General features: G+C 34.3%; 1 protein-coding gene across 1 annotated transcript in view; it reads left to right on the forward strand.

The window, feature by feature from the left end:
* Positions 1–909: 909 nt before the first annotated feature.
* Positions 910–20,136, forward strand: part of GABRA1 (gamma-aminobutyric acid type A receptor subunit alpha1) — a gene marked incomplete at both ends in the record, with an annotated part of 54,963 nt that continues 35,736 nt past the window's right edge. Inside the window, 3 exons of the mRNA XM_082651232.1 lie at positions 910–983; positions 4,327–4,439; positions 17,040–17,107. Of these exons, the coding sequence (XP_082507358.1) occupies positions 910–983; positions 4,327–4,439; positions 17,040–17,107 (255 nt within the window). The remainder of the gene's footprint in view (positions 984–4,326; positions 4,440–17,039; positions 17,108–20,136) is intronic.

The following is a 20,136-nucleotide window of genomic DNA, read 5'->3' on the forward strand; positions in this document are numbered from 1 at the left end:
CTACCAAGTCTAAATTCAACAGAGGGTGATTGATTGCACTTTACCTAAGAGGGAAAAAAGATTCCCTTTTTCATGCAAAGCAAAGCACTCCAGCTTCCATCTGTTTTAGATGAAACATTTTCTAGCAGCAACCTGGCAGAATCTGAGAGGGCTTAAAAGACATGTGAGGGCATGCTTGTGTGCATTTATGTGAGTGTGGTTTGTATGTGAGAGATCAGCACATGGCTTGACTATAAAGTATGTCCTTTAGCCTCACAGAAGCATTAGCGAGCATATTTAACGAGGCAATCACAGGCAGAGAATTACAAGCATGATTTCAGCATTCAACTGAGTGTTTCCTACGATTTTATTTTTTTTAAAAAAAAGATAAATAGCAGTTGCTTCTGAAATCAAGGTGCACCCAGAATCCAAAGATGAATTCAGTCATCAAAGCATATGAACCTACCCCATCACAGCCTCCAAACATGCTCTCCCTGTTGTAGACACCAGCTGAAAATTGTCAGTGCACAGTTCAGTTGTGGGAACTCAAATAAGAAAGGTCAAATTTTTCAGATGATAACAAGAAGAGAGTAATGCAAACTACATTGTAAATATAAAACCTAGAGGAAAAACAACTCACAGTTTTTATGTTAAGCAATATTGTCACCTGAGAGAATTTCAACTTGTATTCTTTTACAGGAGAAATTTAGACACTGATATTTCTGAATGGAGAAATGCAAGTGAAAGTGGAGAATGGATGGTCCAGGTTTCCATTGCTTCCAGTGAGGTGTCATAGCCCAGTGAGGTCATTTCCTGACTTCAAAGCATTTATCTGAACTGCCTCAGTCAGCCCTAGTGGTTATAACCTGATGTTTCTTGCAAGAGACATTGATCTCTACTTGTTCTACTTTTCAGCTGCACAAGCCCGCAATGAAGAAAAGTCCGGGTCTCTCTGACTACATTTGGGGCTGGACCCTCCTTCTGAGCACATTGACTGGAAGAAGGTGGGGACCCTTTATTTTAAATCTGCATGAGAATTTCTGTAACTTTTCATTTATTCTTTCAGGGGGAAGAAAATTGTCCTTGGATGAATTCATGACTAAGGGAATTCAAAAAACTTAACTGCAATAAAATTCCAGCTAATAAAGAAGAACAATATGAAAAAATAATCAACTTATTTGCATGTTGGTTAGAATACGCTTAACACGCTTCTGTTAAGGAACGTATTAATTCAACATTTAATTCTTAAATTGAACTTTTCACTGCTCAGTTGTAACTGAACAAAACATGTGGTTTCCTAATTCACAGAAAAAGTTACCCCAATTAATGTCAGCATACTATGTGAGTTGATTTTCCAACAAGAAAATTTCTAACCAGTTGCAAAGATCATAGAGTAACTTCTAACTATGTGGAAGTGGAAAGGGTTAGAATAACATTTGTAATTTGAAAGTCATAAGTTTTTATAAATGCATGTGCATTATGTTTTGAAACTGTTATTTATGTAACCAATAGAAGTAGAATATACTACACACATATTTAAGAACGTTAGATAAAACTGAACTTCTCTATTTAACTACTGTGGAGACAAGTTATGAGAAAAAAAATGTAATCATATGATTAACCATATTCAAAATATTTGCTAATGATCCCATCAAATGCATAGACATATTATACTAACAAAGATACAAATGACCAAATATTTCAGATTCTCCTTTATCTGCTTTTATATTTTTTTGTGTAGTCCACTCCTGTGGCCCCAAAGAAAGTCTTAGACATATTACAAAAATCTAAGATTCTCCATAATGTAATGAAAAGTGAACCCTTATGAGTTAAGGCAGAGAGATGGAATAGACTGGAAAGATAAGGACTAAGGAGGATTTTTTAAATTGAGAAGTTGTCTATTTTTATTGTTTGTTATTGTGTATGATAAATAATGACCGCCAGATGAACAGAAAGTGCATTATTGCCAGATACTCTTAATCTGAGGAGTTAAATGTTCTTCACCGCTCTCGAAAAATTGTATGAAGTGTTGCTATTGTAATGACCTGTAGATGGAGTTAGTGCACAATGTTTTATTATATAGTGGTTCATATGGAATCAAAATCACGTACTGTAACTGACATTTCTCTACAAATTATATATTCAGTTTAGGAAACATTACATTGGCATGAGTATTTAATAGCAAATAAATAATCTTGGTCTTTATCCTAGGGTCATTGTCTGACAATTACATAGTAAATTAGAATTAAAAATGAAGCATAACCTGATTAAGAAAAGCACATAAAAGAAAGATTATCATTCCAATTGGCAGAGCAGAACTGGTTCTCTGGGAGGGAGGGAAAAGTCTCTTTTGGCATTTGTACTCCAATGCAAACAATTGGTGAGTACAACATTTATAAAATAAAACCAGGGGGAAAAAAAGCATTTCCTGAATTTGACATAAGCTATGAAAACAAAGAGAATGCAGGTATAGGTAGTAGATCACCCCATATTTTGGGAATCATATTAACAATTTAATTTGCTCTGTCATATCACACCATCTCATCTTTTTCTCCCTTCTTATTTTAGTGATTCTTCCTTAGACTACTTGGTCAGGCTCTCGTCACAACTCAAAGTGTGTTAGCATTTCTTTTCCACCTTTATCAAGATGACCTTCCAGTATCCTTGAAAGATGCATGCATGGCAGTAGGTTTTGTGACAATGAGTTTTTATAAATAATTGTATTCAGAAAACTATTTTTGCTTTACTGCTGTCATCTGCTAGCAAGACATCCTGGAAGACACAGCGCTCGTTGAAAATTTGATTTCAAAAACTAGTAAGATCTTTAATTCTGCCAAAGGAGAGTAAACCCTCAATCTGCACAGTATTAATGTTGAATTTAGGAGAATGGAGAACTGTTTCATAGAGGTACATTTCATATATTTCATATCATGAATAACTTTTAGTTATAATAGCTTATTAAATTAAAATTTTATCAGAAAAGTTTTGCATTTTGCCAGTATAACATTATTACCCAAATAATAGTGTTTGTTTTTGAATTGACACTTTGATTATATTTCTTGCTTCTGTCAAATCAGTGAACCCTGGTTTCAAATGTTATTATTTTTCTTAGATTGATCAGTAATATAAACACACAAGAGAGATGCCAAAAGAATATTAAATTGAAAGTGATACGTTTGTCCGTTTTTTAGTTCACACTCTATATTCTTTTTTTGTTTTTCTTTTTGCTCAAGGTCAGAGCTATCATTGAAATATATCAGTAAGTGTGATCCCTCCTAACATAGAATACTCTTCTCTCAAAGGATTTTGGAGGTGTCATTCTAATCATTACATAAAATATGATTCAAGGAGCATAGATAGTAATGTGATTGATGTAATAAATAAATAATATGTGAACTGCAGTCATTATGTGGTCAAAATTCAAAGACTAGTAACGACTGGTAAGGGATAAAAACTAGACCTTCACATAGAAAGACTTAAATAGGAACAATTACTCTGATATAGAAGAATGAAAATAAAGTTTTAGACTAAAAGTTAAAGAAAGCTGGATTCTAGTTCAAACTCTACAAATGGCTGTGTTTTCCTAAAACGCTAATCCTGCATTAGTTTAGTAAAACCATAAATTAAGAATACTGGACCATATCTTTTCCAAGCTATCTTTTCCTTCTAAGACCAGAAATGACAAAATTCAATTAATTAGAGGTTTGAATAGACAAATTATAAAAATTGGTTCATAAACCTTAAGAAGAATGGAAATTACACACTGATGTGAACATGTAATTATCCTAAGAAACAAGTTTTATCTATTTTTCTCATCTAAATACCAGAAAGAACAACAAAAACACAAAACATAGATATATATGAAGTGGATAAAGGGACGGTTGTTGGTAGGTGAAATCTTAGGATTATGCTACATGTTAAATTAAATGAAAACAAAGCTATTACGTATTTTGGTAGCTCAGAAATACATTTTTTTTAAAATTTGGGAAGAAGTTTCCCAGATCTAGGTTTTTTACTAAAGTGCATTAGTGTTCTTGCTTGCCCAGAGAAAACATTCATTACAACATTGTATACATGCTGAGAATTATAAATGTAAAGACACAACTCATTTCCTGTAATTTTCCTTCCATAGTTAGAAATATTAGAATAAAGAGCATATCATCTATGAGAACAAATATGAGAAAATGGTAAGAATTAAACTATGACATCTTTTTACTTTACCAGAAGAAATTTTCAAATTAAGATTCAATAGAAAGGAAGTTGGAAAATTGCGGAAGGTTTTATTTGGAAAAAGGTTTTAGTAGAAATGTATAATTTAGATATTGCCTCCCTTTACATTTTTTTCAGCTATGGACAACCCTCATTACAAGATGAACTTAAAGACAACACCACTGTCTTCACTAGGATTTTGGACCGACTCCTAGATGGTTATGACAATCGCCTGAGACCAGGATTGGGAGGTGGGTAGCATTATCGTGTTTTTATTTTACAGAACAATATTAAACATTTACTATTAAATTATTGCTTCCCTCTACATGTTAAAGTAATAAGAATGGAAGCACGTAGTGCAATGACATCCTATTTTTAGTATATTGCTCAATATTAATTCAATTTTCCACGGTCATCCCATGCACATACCCGTACGTAGTAGAAGGCAGATTCAAACTTCTCATAATGTCATGAAATAAATGTTACATTTACTTGACAATCAATCTTTTCCATGTATGATTTGATTTTACAAGGGAAAAAGGGGGGTAATATCATCTCTTCCAGCTCAAATACTGCATCTCTGTTTCATTAGGCATAGCTATGTTTGCATTGAATTCAAGTAGAGTATCTCTGAATCTATTGCTCTAAACATTTATTTGGGAATATTACATATTGATCCACTATTTTGTGTTAGAGTACCCCCACCTCTAGGATAAAAGGTGAATGAGATAGATGATAGTGTGTGTTTTGTTTTGACTGTGAATTTAAACTTAAACCCTAATTTTCTATAGTTAAAATGTTTTGGTTTTTTTTTTTTTTTTGTATACCAGTTCATTGGTTTTACTAATGAATTTCTACTCAGGAAGAAGTTAGCACTTAATAATACAGTATTTATAACAATAAGAGTAAATAGTGCAAGGCATTACATACTTATTTAAATAGTCCTTGAGTAAGATAATCAACCTATCTTATTTAGTTAAACAAAGACTAATGAAGCCAAAACAAAATATTGATCTCAGAGTAAAACAAGTGAAGCGAGGAAATAAATTATTGTTCAAAGTCACATAGGAAACCAAGGATAGAATCTATGACTCCCAACTATAACTTATGCTGCACTCTCTCCAGAGCATTTGTTGAAACTATTTAATAGCAATATTTAAATTACAATGAAATGACAATATTAAGAAATTCATCTCCTCTTCATCTAGACAGCAAAGTTATGCAAAGAATAAGAAGGTTAAGAATTCAATTTTTGATTTTAAAACAGAATGGTAACATGGATTTAGTCCTCCTGTTAATACTCTGGGCAGTGTAATGACACAGATATGGATCACAGGTCTGTTTTGAGGCTGCCAAATGTCATTAGTGTCTCAGAGGTTTAAGGAAAACTCCTTTATCGAAGACATGACTCGGATATATGTCAAAGGTCTTACCAGGTGTCCTTTCCTATCAATCTCAAGCATTCATTCTAGGACACACTATACAAATTCCTCCAGGTTTGTACTCCACTTGGTTTCCTTTTACTAAGTTCTTTGAAAAAATATTAAGGAACAAAATGCATTGGTCACAAAATGGAGTGCATAAATGTGTATGTAATGTATTAATATAAGGTCCGTGTATATCTAAACCTCTGGAGTGGTTTCAGGAAAATTGTTCTTGGTTCATAAAATTTGAAATAAATTACAAAGACTGCAGGTGGGGGAGGAATGTACAAAAAGAAGAAATTCAGGACAGTGATAATAACTTTTAAAAAGAAGACTTTTAAAGTACTAATGGGCATGCATCTGATTTCTTTACTTCTTATTCTTCCTTCTCCATGATATCTCCTTAGAAAATCAGCAGAATTTTATAACACATCTAGAAAATCTTATCTTCATTCTAGTTTAGGAAATCCCATTTAATACTTTACCTTGTGAATGTGAGTATCCTCTATAAGTTCTGTGCATAGTTTTCAGTTTGTTAAACAATTTTACACATACACACACACACCCCCCTTCTTTAATAATCAGCTGTTTGGTCGTATTGTTATTTGGAGTACAAATAACAAGCCCATGACTGCTCATTTACATTTAATTATGTGTAATAACTCTTTAATCAAGTATAGTATAAGCAGGAAGCATTTCACCTACTCCTCATATGTATACCTGAGTCTTGGAGAGCCACAGACCTTGAGGATGTATAATATAGACTAAGAATGGGTCAAAAAGCTAATTTTCAAGACTCAAGATAATGGTGGATTTATTAACAGAAACAACTACATTAATTCAGGCTGCAGTTTTGGTGGAATCTACTTTATTACCTACTTAATCCCCTCAAAATAACAAAAATAGATATTTAAAGAAAAGAAATAGTAGTTGGCTAAATAGAGACAAGATATATTCTTTTTAATTGAAATGGATATAATATGTTACAGTAATAGAGAATTCAAGGGCTCAGGAAAATCAAAAAGAATGGATATGCTTTAATTTTTGCTAAAGATGATTTTTCTGATATTTATGATTTCTGGAAACAGTGATTTTGAGATTATGATAGACATGAAAACAAATTAAAAAGTAGCCCAAATAGTTTCCTCTATTTCTATTTTATCTATCATCCTGGAGCATACTGCAATTAAATCTGATGGATTTGAGATTTATGAAAAAACTTTAATACTAACTAAATTTTTGTCATTTTTTTGTCATGCTTTTTCAGTCTTAAGGGATATAATGGCATGTGTTTATTACATATATAGCATGTGTTTACTACATATATCTGCAGAATCATTAACACGTTTAAATACATTTTGAGAATGTTTATCTGTCTTTAGAAAACATCTTAACATGTTTAAGTACATTTTGAGAATCTTTATCTGTCTTCAGAAAACATCTTAAATATTAAACACAGATTTTAGATATTTTATAAAACATAATCAGCTACAGAATAGAGAAAAATGTTAACACCATGATTTTTGGATGCTATAAATTGAAATTATCTAATATATATACTTCTGCAAAATTATCTAATTTTATTTCTTTATCATAGATTTCTGGTAAGCTAAGTATGACATGCATTCCAGTAGCTCTCTTGCCATTATAAAAATGGATTTTTTTACATGATCCATTTGCTTTCAGATGTAAAAACTATGTAGAGGCAATACTTGAAAGATTATCATTAGCTTATAAGGCAGTAAAAATTTCCTCTTAGTAGGTTCATGATCACAGCTGGGATAATCTTCTCTCGCAAGAGATAGGAGCCCACCCTCTTCTTTATTATGATAAAAGTCTGGTTTTATAAAAATAACAACATTGTGCAGAAGGCAGGGATATTTTGTTCTGAATGTCTTGAGAAAATATAGAAATGTGATAAGCTAAGACTTGAGACTAATGTAAGAAACTCTTGTACATGCAGATTCATCATGACCTGTTTTTCAGAAACACACACAGAATCCAAAAGTGTAACATTATTCTTTGGAGATGTACACCCTGGATCCAATAACTAAGAAAACAGATATATAACACGGTTCATCCAGATGATAGGAATCAGTTGCAGATTTTGTAACACTATTTCAAAAGGCTATCTTTTCAGGGTCAAGAGCAATCCTGAGAAAGTAGAAAGAAAAGGGCAACCTAGAGATATCCTGGAAGACACGTATCTTTTTAAATAAAATAAAAGAACTAAAAAGGATAGACTGTGTGGAATTCTAATAATATACTCTATTCAAGGATGTAAAGAGAAAAATATGTTGGCAAGTTCATATTTTAAGTATAAAATTAATGAAGAAAGCTTTAAATAGACTTGAATTGAAATAGTCAGTAGTCAGAAAATACAAATCGAAACTGTCAGTGATTGTTGGATTCATTCTCATTTAATATCTCTTTCTTTGAGGACAAGACGCGGAGGGCTGGTTCTTCCTTGCAATCAGGGCCTGAAGAATGTTTTTGAAAAGCTCTTGCCTAAAGCATCGTCACTAGAGAAGAATAAAATGGTTGAGGGAGGGGAGGAGGTAAAATCCAGGAAAAAAAAAAATGGCAAGAGAAGAAAGAAAAGGTTACAGAAGAAAGGAGAGCAAAGGAGGGCACTGAAAACAAGGAGAAAGAACAGAGAAAAGTGAGAGGGTGGGAGAAGGCGAAGGAGAGCAACTTAGAGAAAATGGAAAAGGCATGTGTGGTAGGAGGATGGGTAGGCTCAGGTGTTCCTTGGTTAATCAAGATTCCTCTTTTTGCCTTAAATCAAGACCAAACCAATCACCTTCTGAGAAAATTCATTTCCTCAAGGTTTCTCCTTATTGACTCTGAATCTAATAAACGAAAGAAGCCTGAATTTTCTCCAACGTCCGAAAAAATTAAATGATGCTCCCCCTGAATTACACCTATCTGGGTAAAATTTCAGCCACCATCATTTTGGCTTTCCCTGCACTCTGGGAGAGGGAGTAAGAACAATCCAGAAACATAGATCCAAAACTACATTCTGAAGAAAGTTTTCAGATTTTTAAGAAGGAATGCCCTTCCAGTGATAGCTTTCCCTTCCTTTCTGCCACACCATATATACAGGCTACATCTCTCTTTCTTTTGAAAGAGTACACGTGTGTACTCATCATGTGACAAACCCAGATGGATGGGGGGAGAAGTAAATAAGTAAATAGGTAGGTAGGAATGGAGGTAGAGAATGGGCTTTATTCCTACTATATGCTTAACACATTTAGTTAAGATTTTCTTCTTTTTCCTATAAGTGTTATAGAATTGGGGGGAATTTTTTTGTTTGTTTTAGATTTTACTTAATTGAAGCTATCAGTTAGGTGAGTATTTGTGACTGGAATGTAGCTGGGATTTTTCCCTCAAGGTATTTTAGCACGACATACTATTTAACAAACAATCTATGCTTCAAAGCAGACTTACTCCTTATCTTCTTAATTTTCCCAATTTTTGATTTTTTACGCCTGTATGAGACCTTTTAGACTTCATTTAGCCCTATTATTGCCAGAGATCTTAGCTTTAAGATATAAGCATCTCCAACAAGGCAAGGAGACTGGGTTGGATATGAGTGCTACTGGCAAGGTGGTACGGGCTCCTTGGGGAATTAGCTTGGGATATTGGGTTATGTTTCTTTAGGTCAAAATAAGTAAAGGTGGGAAACTAAGAGTGTTCTGGAGAAAAAAATCAGATTAACTTGTGAAATTTTGTGCAACTCTAAACTTTAGGTGACTAGACTTTGTTCTATCTCAAGATGATATCTGATATTCATGTGATCTTTTATTATGTTTTTGTATCCTGTGTGATGTTGAGATCAGAGGCAACCATTTTATTCATGTTCACCTAACTTAAAACACACATTTTGTATTTATATTAAAAAGCCAGAATTTCTAAAATTTAGAGGGCAAGATATCCATGTCACAATGTGTTCACCTTCAATAAAATAAAAAGATTCTAAATTACTGACAATACCCCCCCCCAAATTTAAAAAGGTTAGATTTATCCAATATTTTTTTATTGCTGTTGTTACATTTTCTTTACCAGATAATGGCTTTTCGTATCAGCTTTTGAAATTCTACTCTGGAATTCTTTTTGAATTTTCTATAGGTGTATCTGGTGCTTTTAATGCAAGGTGTGGAACAGATGCTCAGACTTTGGCATAATGCAATCTATTTACACTGAAATACTATATCTAGACATTCTATAATTCAGTTGAATTTTAGAGAAAAAGCAGTTACCAAAAACCCAAGAGGAATTGTTAAAATGAACAGAGAACACCTTTTAACTTTTACTGGCTGAGAAATCCAGTCAGCTCATGAAGCCAGCTCATCTAATGAATCCAACTGAGATGCCCAGAGGAATGTTCTAGCATATTTAGAAACTTTCTGCTTCCATCTTTTCCTATTGTATATAAATCATCTTGCCAAGCATTTCCTAAGATAAAATGTAGCCACTTGGATTTTGCTAAAGTTATAACGGCCAGATTATTAGTAAACAGCTGCAGTTTATATTTTGTGCAGTTACTTTTGGACTTTTTATATAGTTTTCATTTCCTATCTTGATTCTAGAACCAATGTGAAATATTAAAAAATATACATTTTTTTTTTCTGTATATGACTTTTTTTTTGCAGCCTGAACTTGAGTTCTTTATTTGAAAAATAGTGTTTGTAGTGTTTCTGAGGTAAGAATCCCATATTTGAAAAATAGTGTTTGTAGTGTTTTTGAAGTAAGAATCTTATTGTTAATAGTTATGGACTCTGCCATTTTGAAGAACTTAAAACCAAGTCCTAAGTGGACGCCATATCCCTCCATAATATATATAATATATAATGATATTATATTATTATTCTCATATAATTAAAATTCAATAATAGGAACAGAAAGTAGGATACCTCAAAGCTACTGCAGGTTAGGCAATTTTGATCAAGACTTCTACAGACCAAAAGAAACCTATTCCTCCAACACAGCAATCACATTCTTCTCTACAGCTTTTCTCTCTCCCAATAGAAAATGCCATGATGTAAGGAGGGAAGGAGGCAAATTCTCAGTCGAGAAGAAATAAATGTCTCCTGTAATAAACTTTACCTTTTTTTCCCTGGGAGATTCTTGTATCATCTGAGTTCTTGGAATCTGAAAACACAAAGGACCAGGTATTGGTTAGACACCTCGAAATGTGATTTTGTACCCCATATCCAGGTTTAGTAGCTGAATATCACCAACATTAAGTTGCTCTACATTATCAGGGAGGGGAAAATTGCCAACTATTCTAAAGAATTAAGGGAATGGAAGTGAAGGACAAGGAGCAAAAATGTTGCCCCAGGCAGATTGGCAGGGAGCTGAAACATTGTCCAATCCAGGAGTATAAATTGATGGTTATGTAGGGAGCTCAGGATACTTTCAATTTCCAAACAGGACCATTTCAAAGTGGGGTTTTAAGACATACTTTATTATGATGACTAATGTTAGCCAATTCATTCTCCATATAGTGACTGCCTCTGTGAATTAATAGAAGCAAAGTAGCTTGAAGGAGGCAATAAACGTCCTTCATTAAGTTATGAGTACACAGAACTGGGCCCAGTGAATATTATTCTGAGTTCCTCAATAGACAGCATTTCCAGTGAAAATAGGGCCAATGCCATATTAAATAAATTGTTGTAATAGGGATTCCTAAGGAAACACCACCTACAATTCTTCACTATTGATTCCCTCTTCCATTATTTTTAAAATTACAGTCACTCTTAAAATCCACTCTTCACACATCAGCTGTCTTCTTAAACTGCAAGTAACATTCCTTCACTTCATTACCCAAAGACATTGCATTAGAACAAAGGTCAGCTGCTTCTATAAGAAGCTCTTTAGGTGTGGCCCTCTTTCCTCTAGAGTGTCATCTTGTACCGTGATCATCAGCTTCACCAAGCTCCAGATGTACTGGACTTTCTGTTTCTTAAGTCAAGCGCATCTATTCTCACCTCAGTTCTTCACCTTATTCTTTCCTCTCCCTGAAATGTCTTTCCCTGTCTCTGTTCATCCTTGAATTTTTCTCACCTTTTAGGTTGCAGTTCAAATGTCATCTCTTCAAAGACACTCTTTCAGAACATTTATAATGATGACATTAACTAGTATAATTTGTGCATATGTGTTCATACACAACTACGTATGTAATTCTTCCTATCTATCTATCTACCTACCTATCTATGTTTCTAACCTATTTACCTAAAATATGTTTTACCTACGATTGTGAGATATGCTACAGAAGAAAAGGAGCAATTGCACTTTTGCTCATCAATGTATCGATATTACTATTACCTAGAACGGTGCCTTCCTGGCACATAGAAAATGCTCAGTAAACATTCGTTGTCTAAATTAATGTACCCAGTAAATACATCTCAAAGTGTTTTCGGCATTAAAATCTTATTTGATCCTCACTCTAATGCAATGGAGTTGACTGTGCAGGTATTATTTCTTCATTAAAGAAGTGATAAAACAGTCTCAGGGACATTAAAGGATTGTACCTAAAGTCACACAGCTTGTTCTCTAGGAAAATCAGAGTTAAAATCCAAGTGTTTTGACTCTTAATCCAATGTGCTTATTACTCACTATACTGCACTGCTTTTCTCATTTCTGCCTCAAGCACTAATCATCTTTTTGAATTATCACTTCAAAACATCTGTTACTTCAAAACTTATCAGCAGGATATCAACATTGTAGGAAATCCCCAGTAAAAAACAGATTTACTGCTGTTTAGCTGTTATAGAGGGATATAATATAGTGTGTATATATATGTGTATACATATATGTGTGTGTTTGTGTACATATATGTGTGTGTTCATATATGTTTATAAATTATATATATATGTTGTATGTAAAACATATCTTTGAAGAGTGTGCTTGTTTAAAGACTGATTTTAATTAATTTATCATCATAAACTTCATTTACATTGATGTACTATATTAAGATATTCTTAGTCACTGCAATAACAACCATCATCATCATAATCTCATTTTATATAATTCCATTCTATCTTTATCCTTTGAAAACTTGAACATGTGTATTCAGTTATACTAATTTGAAAGAATCTGTTGATTTTTTTACATTGGACAGAGAAGGATTATTGTGATGAAAATATTTGATTGAAAAAAATTATTTGCTGAATTATCTACTCTCTGAACATTTCTTCCAACTGAGTTATTTTAATTGATTTCCACTTGCATACAATTTCCTCATTACCTAAGAGGTTCATTCATGTTTAACTTTGGCTAGGTGTATAATCTTCCTAGCTGAACTTCATCAGAAGTTCCTGACTCATGCTGTATGCTCTTAAATAGAATATATCAAAGCAAAAAAATATTTTGACTTTTCCTCATGTGACCCGTAGAAAGGCCTTGAGTACTTTATAGGTATTTCTAATAACACTTTAGAGTCTAACGCTAAGTCAATAAAGTCTAGTATTAGAGCACGTGATTTAAATTCTGTTTCAATGTTCCTTAAATAATAAATTTTATATATATATATATATATATATATATATATATATCCCTACAACAGGGATTTCATGTTGGGGGGGAGATGACAAAGTTTTTCTCGAATTGGGAAAAAATAAGCTTCCTCAGCAGTTGCCCTAGCTCTCAGCCAAAGCACATAGGTATGAGCTCATCTTCCATTTAAGCCTGGTACACCTGAAGAGCACTTGATTACAAACCACCATTTCTTTGTCAAAAAAGCAAGTTAACGATGCCTCTATTTACAGTTTGGCTGAAGTTGATTCACAACAACCTTCTGTCTTGAACCTTTGCACTCCAGATTATAAACTTTCTATCTTAAAGCAGAATGACTTCACATGCCACTCACGGACTCCCTGGTGAGCTGGAGTGAAAGACACACTTTGGTCAAAGGATCCTATTCCTTGTCTCTGAGATGGTACTCAACTGATTGAGAATGTGGTTTGAGGATAATCATTAAGTGTATATTTGAATAGAAAAAAATATGTAAGGGAATACATCAAGATATTAACAGTGGATTTATGTGGAAGGTGGTATTCCAGGGAATTTAAATTTTTTAAAATATTTTTCTGAAGTTTTTAAACTTATACTATGAACTTTAAAAAATTTTTATAAACAACATAATATGTTATATGGGCCTCATGCTTACCCTAAAGCTTTTGTAATGTTTTAGAGTAGCATTCCCAAGTAAGTTTGGGAAACACAGAGGTAGATGATGTTGACCACGTTTTTATTTAAAACATGGTTTCTTAGAGACATTAGCATGCTAATGTGCAAGACAAATCTTTCGGAGGCATACATAATAAGCAGAGTTTTACAGCAATGGAAACTTCTTGCTCCACTGCATACTTACTAACAGCTGATGACAAATCAAAGAAAACTGTTTGGATGTGTGACAAGGGAAATATATTAGAAGGGAAAATATAGAAAGTGAGTGTTCTCTTCTGATTATCTTACACCCCCCAAGTTGAAGATGGAATCATCTGCTAACAATCTAAAATCAGCAGAGGGAAATAGTCCATATATTTGGCAAGTGGATAGCTCACTTCTTCAGACCATTTTATCATGCTAGATAAAACAGATTTGTGGTGTGTATGTGTCAATCACAATCTCCCAATTTATCCCTCCCCCACCTTACCCCCTGGTAACCATAAGTTTGTTTTCTACATCTGTAACTCTATTTCTGTTTTGTAAATAAGTTTGTTTGAATCCTATTTTTTAGATTCTACATATAAGTGATATATGGTATTTGTCTTTTTCTGTCTGACTTACTTCACTCAGTATGACAATCTGTAGGTCCATCCATGTTGCTGCAAATGGCATTATTTCATTCTTTTCATGGCTGAGTAATATTCCATTGTATATATGTACCACATCTTCTTTATCCATTCCTCTACTAATGGACATTTATGTTGCTTCCATGTCCTGGCTATTGTAAATAGTGCTGCTATGAACATTGGGGTGCATGTATATTTTTGAATTATGGATTTCTTTGCTGGATCATATGCTAGCTCTATTTTTAGTTTTTTTAAGGAATCTCCATACTGTTCTCATTGTGGCTGTACCAATTTACATTCCCACCGACAGTGTAGGAGGGTTCCCTTTTCTTCACACCCTCTCCAGCATTTAAAAAAAAAAAAAAGAAAAGATTGGTTGCCCCTAAAATATCTGGTAAGCCAAGTTGTGTAAAGCTAGCTACCTTGGGGAGTTACCTTAAAGTGTAGAAATTATACCCTCCTCACACCCCCGAAATGGATAATAGTGATAAAGGAGTCCAAGAGAACCATCCCACACCACCAAGCACTTGCAAGTGTGCAAACTGAGATTCGTATATATTTCCCAAATGATTATGCATTTAATGACAGATCTCTGCTGTAAAAATAAAAATGAAAGAAAGGACATAATTTTAATTCCATAAGTGTCACTCAAATCTGTAAGATTTTCACCATAAATCTTATAGTTTATAATCTGGAGAGAACCAAAACTCAAACTTGGGAACAAAATGAGGTTTTTTGCTTGATCTAGAAGGGGAAATCTTGAAAGAGAAAGATGAAAGTGAGCTCAATTAATAAGACAGATTCTAGCTTTTGTGACTAGATAGCATGTATTTTCTTTTCATTATGGTTTTTAATTGAAGGTCATTCCTGACATTCTAATAAAGTATGAGCTCTTGATGGAGTCATAAGAAATAGCAGATATTTAAACTAAGAAAAGAATCAGGGCTTCCTTGGTGGCGCAGTGGTTGAGAGTCCGCCTGCCAATGCAGGGGACACGGGTTCGTGCCCCGGTCCGGGAAGATCCCACATGCCGCGGAGCAGCTAGGCCCGTGAGCCATGGCTGCGGAGCCTGCGCGTCCGGAGCCTGTGTCCGCAATGGGAGAGGCTGCAACAGTGAGAGGCCCGCGTACCGCAAAAAAAACAAAAACAACAAAAAAAGAAAAGAATCAGTCTAGTAAAAAAAAAAAAATATATATATATATATATATATGGAAAGAGAGTGTGCAATAGAGAGACGTATACATTGCAGAAGTGGCTGCTGGAAGGGGTGAGAAGGGGGACTGGTATGAGAGGCAAGTGGTTAATACAGCTGAGACTTATTGCTGACAGCTGCTCTTCTTAAGCGACGCAGTTGTGGCAGGATGTTGGATGTTAAAGCTGAGGTTGGAAATGAGTTCTAAAAACACATCTCTATTCTCTTTGTCTCAAACTACCTCCTCTATTTTGAAGCGTTAAACAGTGTACCCCACATAACTCTTATGTCAGGGGGCTCATTTAAGCATTTTGGAGCCAGTCAAATTGTTGGGGGGGAAATGGCCTAAAAATATTAGATTGGTTATTGAGGCGACTCTCTCCACCTCAAAATTATTATATCATTTGTTGAGCCAAATTTATACTGAAAGTATTACCTGTTTACAAGTGAATTGCTAAGGGATAAAATTTTTGATTTTCAAAATAATTCTTATTGCATGTATTGGATCACCTTTTTAATGTCCTACACCAAAGATACAAATGTCCTGATAAATGAAATGAATTGCTTAAAATACTGGACTGTTATTTCTCAGAGCTAAAGTTGAAAATAACAGAGTCATCTTTTTTCATTTTCACCTCTTAACAAACTGTTTCCTTTTATACAGGCAATATTTTTCTCTCTTTTTTTTTTTTTTTTTTTTGGTGAGTGACTGTATTTCCTTGAAAATATCTGTGTTGAGTTGTCACCAAACTATAATACATATGTTTTATTGGTTGAAATATATGCCTCAGAGACCAATAACATAAAATCACATTGAGCTTGAAATGGAATCTATTAAATGAACTTTTGCTGTACTGTCATATGTTCTTCTTATCCTCAAAACTGAAGAAACTTATATAGGTTGTCAGATTTTTTTTCCCAGGGGTAATTTGGATAATTAACTTATGATTTAGTGCCAGAAAGCAATCATTTATAAAACATACCCTTGAGTCCTTAGACAGTTAATAAAGCTCACTACAGTACACTATATACTTCCCAAGAGTAGCCTAAGTACCTGGAGCATCTGACGAGCTGTATAAGACTGTTTAAGCTCAAACCATATCCATATGCTAACATATTTTTATTATAATATGAAATGGCTTGGTATCACTCAGGAAAGTGTGTCCATTCTTAAAGAATTCATTAAGCATCATCTGACATCTCCATAAAATCTATCTCCCAAAGTGGCATATTTAGGCTCCGTTTTTCCACTGAAAGATATTCACTGTGAAATTTCATGTGTAAGCAGTAAATTACCAGGACTACACAGTGGACCAATTTTAGAAATTGCTAATCAAAGCCTATAAATTTCCCATTTGGGTGTGAGTTTGTGGTGGTGAGATCTAATAAGGGCTGTTGATAGACATTCACTGTCCCAATTTCTTGCTTCATCAGAGCGTGTAACTGAAGTGAAGACTGACATCTTCGTCACCAGTTTCGGACCTGTTTCAGACCATGATATGGTAAGTGACTGCATTTTTGGTTTTCCTGGGGTATTTTCTAAATTTAACTTTTGAAAGAAAAAATATAGATTAGGTATTTAGGAAGCAGCTCGCGATGCCTTGGCTATATCTTCGTGTCTCTCTGTATGCATAATATGTAATATGTAATACATATAATATTCATGTAGTAGAAAATACCCATTTACTTTCCAGACCAGTCCTATTTATGGTTATCAACCACTGCAGTCTTCTTTTGTTCCACCCCTGAAATTATTCCTTTGCCTTGGTTTATGTTCTGCGAAACAAGTACTGTGAATTACCTTATATTTTAGTTAGGAGGACATACTGATTGAAGAATGCTAGGTTTCTGGATAGCCAGTGCTATTATAAAACAGCCATAAACACTGCAATTGCTGAATTATTTTTGGTTAAAAAGGAGAAATGTGTTTAAAAGCTGAGTGAATACTTGACCAGAATTAGACAGAGAATGAAATAACACCTGTGGGAAAGGTTCAGCTTCATTGCAAAAGGCAATCGTTAAATTATTACCAAGAGTGAGAATAAAATGAATACATACCTGTTCTCTCTTTTCCCAACCCAAATGAACTAACATGAGTTTCTCTTCTATCTGGTGGGAGCTGGTAAATCCGTAGAGCTCTGCAGATATTGTATAATATTTCTGAACTCATAACAGCCAAGCTCCTGTATAAGCAAAAAATCATAAAGAGGCCATGAAGATTCATCGTTATGGATATTTTGAAGATATATTAATTAAATACTATTTTTGAAATGCCTTTTTGTTGATACCACCTTAACATTAAAGTCTTCTGGTTTCATAGTAACTCAGAAGATTCAGAATAAAAGTTACAGAAAATATCCATTTAGACCAGCATTTCCCAAAGTGTGGAAATTCACAGGGCACCCAGCCTGGCAGGGTTAAAGCTCTGACCAGTCCTGAGGTAAGGTAAACTGTTTAACTGCATTTAATCTAGTGTGTTCCAATCATATTTGTCCAAAACCCTTTACTTCAAGTGGTACTTGTTGACATTCTGTGAGGCATACATTGGGAAATGCTGGCTTAGGATAATTAGATACTTTATGCCTAAGAGAGGTTATGAAATGCACCAACTGTACAAATTAGAGTCAGTGGAGCATATGAGAGACAGCAGAGTGCTAGGTAAGAATACAGATCTCTGAACCAGAATGCCTGGGTCTATAATCCCAGCTCCTCCATTTATAAGAGTGTATCCTTGGGGAAGTTGCTTAATATGTCTCTGCCTCAGTTTCTTCATGTGTAAAATGGGAGTAATAATAATAATACTTCATAGGGTTATAACAAGTATTAAACAAATTAATACATGAAAAGCACTTAAAAATCATTGGCGTATCATGAGCACTCAACAAATGTCAGCCATTATTACTATGTAAGAAATAGAAATATAAAAGTTAGCCATAATTGTGGATTTATTCCTCTGGCAATTCATTTTGTCATTGTGGTCAGTCCGTAGACCACTTTATTGAAATACTGTGTGATACAATTATTTTTGCTAAATTGATTGCGGTCTGAGGACCTACTGTGATTCTCCCATATTGGAACTCAGTCTTCCCACCACCCTATTCTCTCATGCTACTTTTCTAATCAGGAACATTTAATAGATCCTAGTCAAGTTTAAGGTCAAATTTAAACTCCTCTGCCTGTATCCCATACAATCCATACACGATTTACCACTAGACCTCACTTGTTCCCAATATTTACTATTTAGTCATTCACGTTAGTACTACTTTCTGTGAGGCATAACACTGGGGGTTAGCAGGACTGGCTCTAGGATTCAGGCTGGCTGAATTCAAATTCCTCACTAACAGCAGCATGACCTTGGGCAAATCAGTTAAGGCTGTAAGGCTCAAAGTCTCTAAAGTGAGTATATTATTATAATTACCTATCCTTGTAAGACTGTTAGGAATTTTAAATGAGATATGTAAATAATGGTCTATTGATGGTGCTCAATAAATGGTAGCTATTATTATTTTGCCTCTGAACCCTTTATCAAGCCATGCACTCTTTGTGGAAATTTCCTCTACTCTCCACCCATCTAAATTCTGTATTTCCACAAAAGCCCTAATCAGGACCCAAATGCTTGATGAAAACTTCTTTTTTTAATTAATCCAATAACAAGTTAACTTTTCCTTTCTGCATTATAATCACATTTATTGACTGTAAGGTACAATTTAGCTTTTGCACACTGCTTTGTAAAGTTATTTATCTTACATAAATATCTTATTTTCCTAAAGTGACGCCAAAAAACATAAAGGCACTCTTGTTTTGCATCCCTCACAGTAACAGTGCATTGCTGTTTTACAGTAACTGTTGAATTTCTACTTATTTGGTGAAAGGCTGAGGAGTCTATATTATCTTTTAAAAATTAAGGTCTTCTGAAACTCAGTAAATAACACCCTCTTTCTTACCTGAATCTTGAGCCTTTTGAGAAATAAGGCTGCAGTGTAAGGGATATGGAAAATGAGAATATCATCTTTATTACTAATAATGATGGTATTGCAAAAGGTGGCTTATATCTGCAGACAAGTGAGTTTCCAGAGAGTAAACAACCAGTCAGATTAACCCACCCCATCAGCAGGCAGAGTTGGTTTCCCTCTGCGAGGGTGTAGACTGTCCGTGTAAAACTTCTAGCATAGAGGAACACAGCTGCATTTGTGAGTCTAATGGACAGCCAGCATCCAAAATGCAGAAGACAAGAGGAAGAGGCTGAGATAGGCAAGATTGATTTCTCCTTGCAAATTCTCCTGTCGAATTAAATTATTCCTCCTCTCTCCCCTCCCCAAATAGAAGAGTGTGAGATAAAGGAGAACTTTCAGAAGTTTTACACTGGTGAAGCTCTCTTCTCATAGATGGAAACACTAAGAGAGGGGATGAAGCATTACAAAGAGCACATACTGATAATGATATTACTCCTAATAATAATAATAAATAACTTTTCTCTCTCTATCTCTGGCACCTAGCATGATGTCTCACAAAGAGTAGATGCTCGATAGAA

Source organism: Grampus griseus, assembly GCF_964374135.1.
Source record: "Grampus griseus genome assembly, chromosome: 3".
In the NCBI taxonomy this organism is placed as follows: domain Eukaryota; kingdom Metazoa; phylum Chordata; class Mammalia; order Artiodactyla; family Delphinidae; genus Grampus; species Grampus griseus.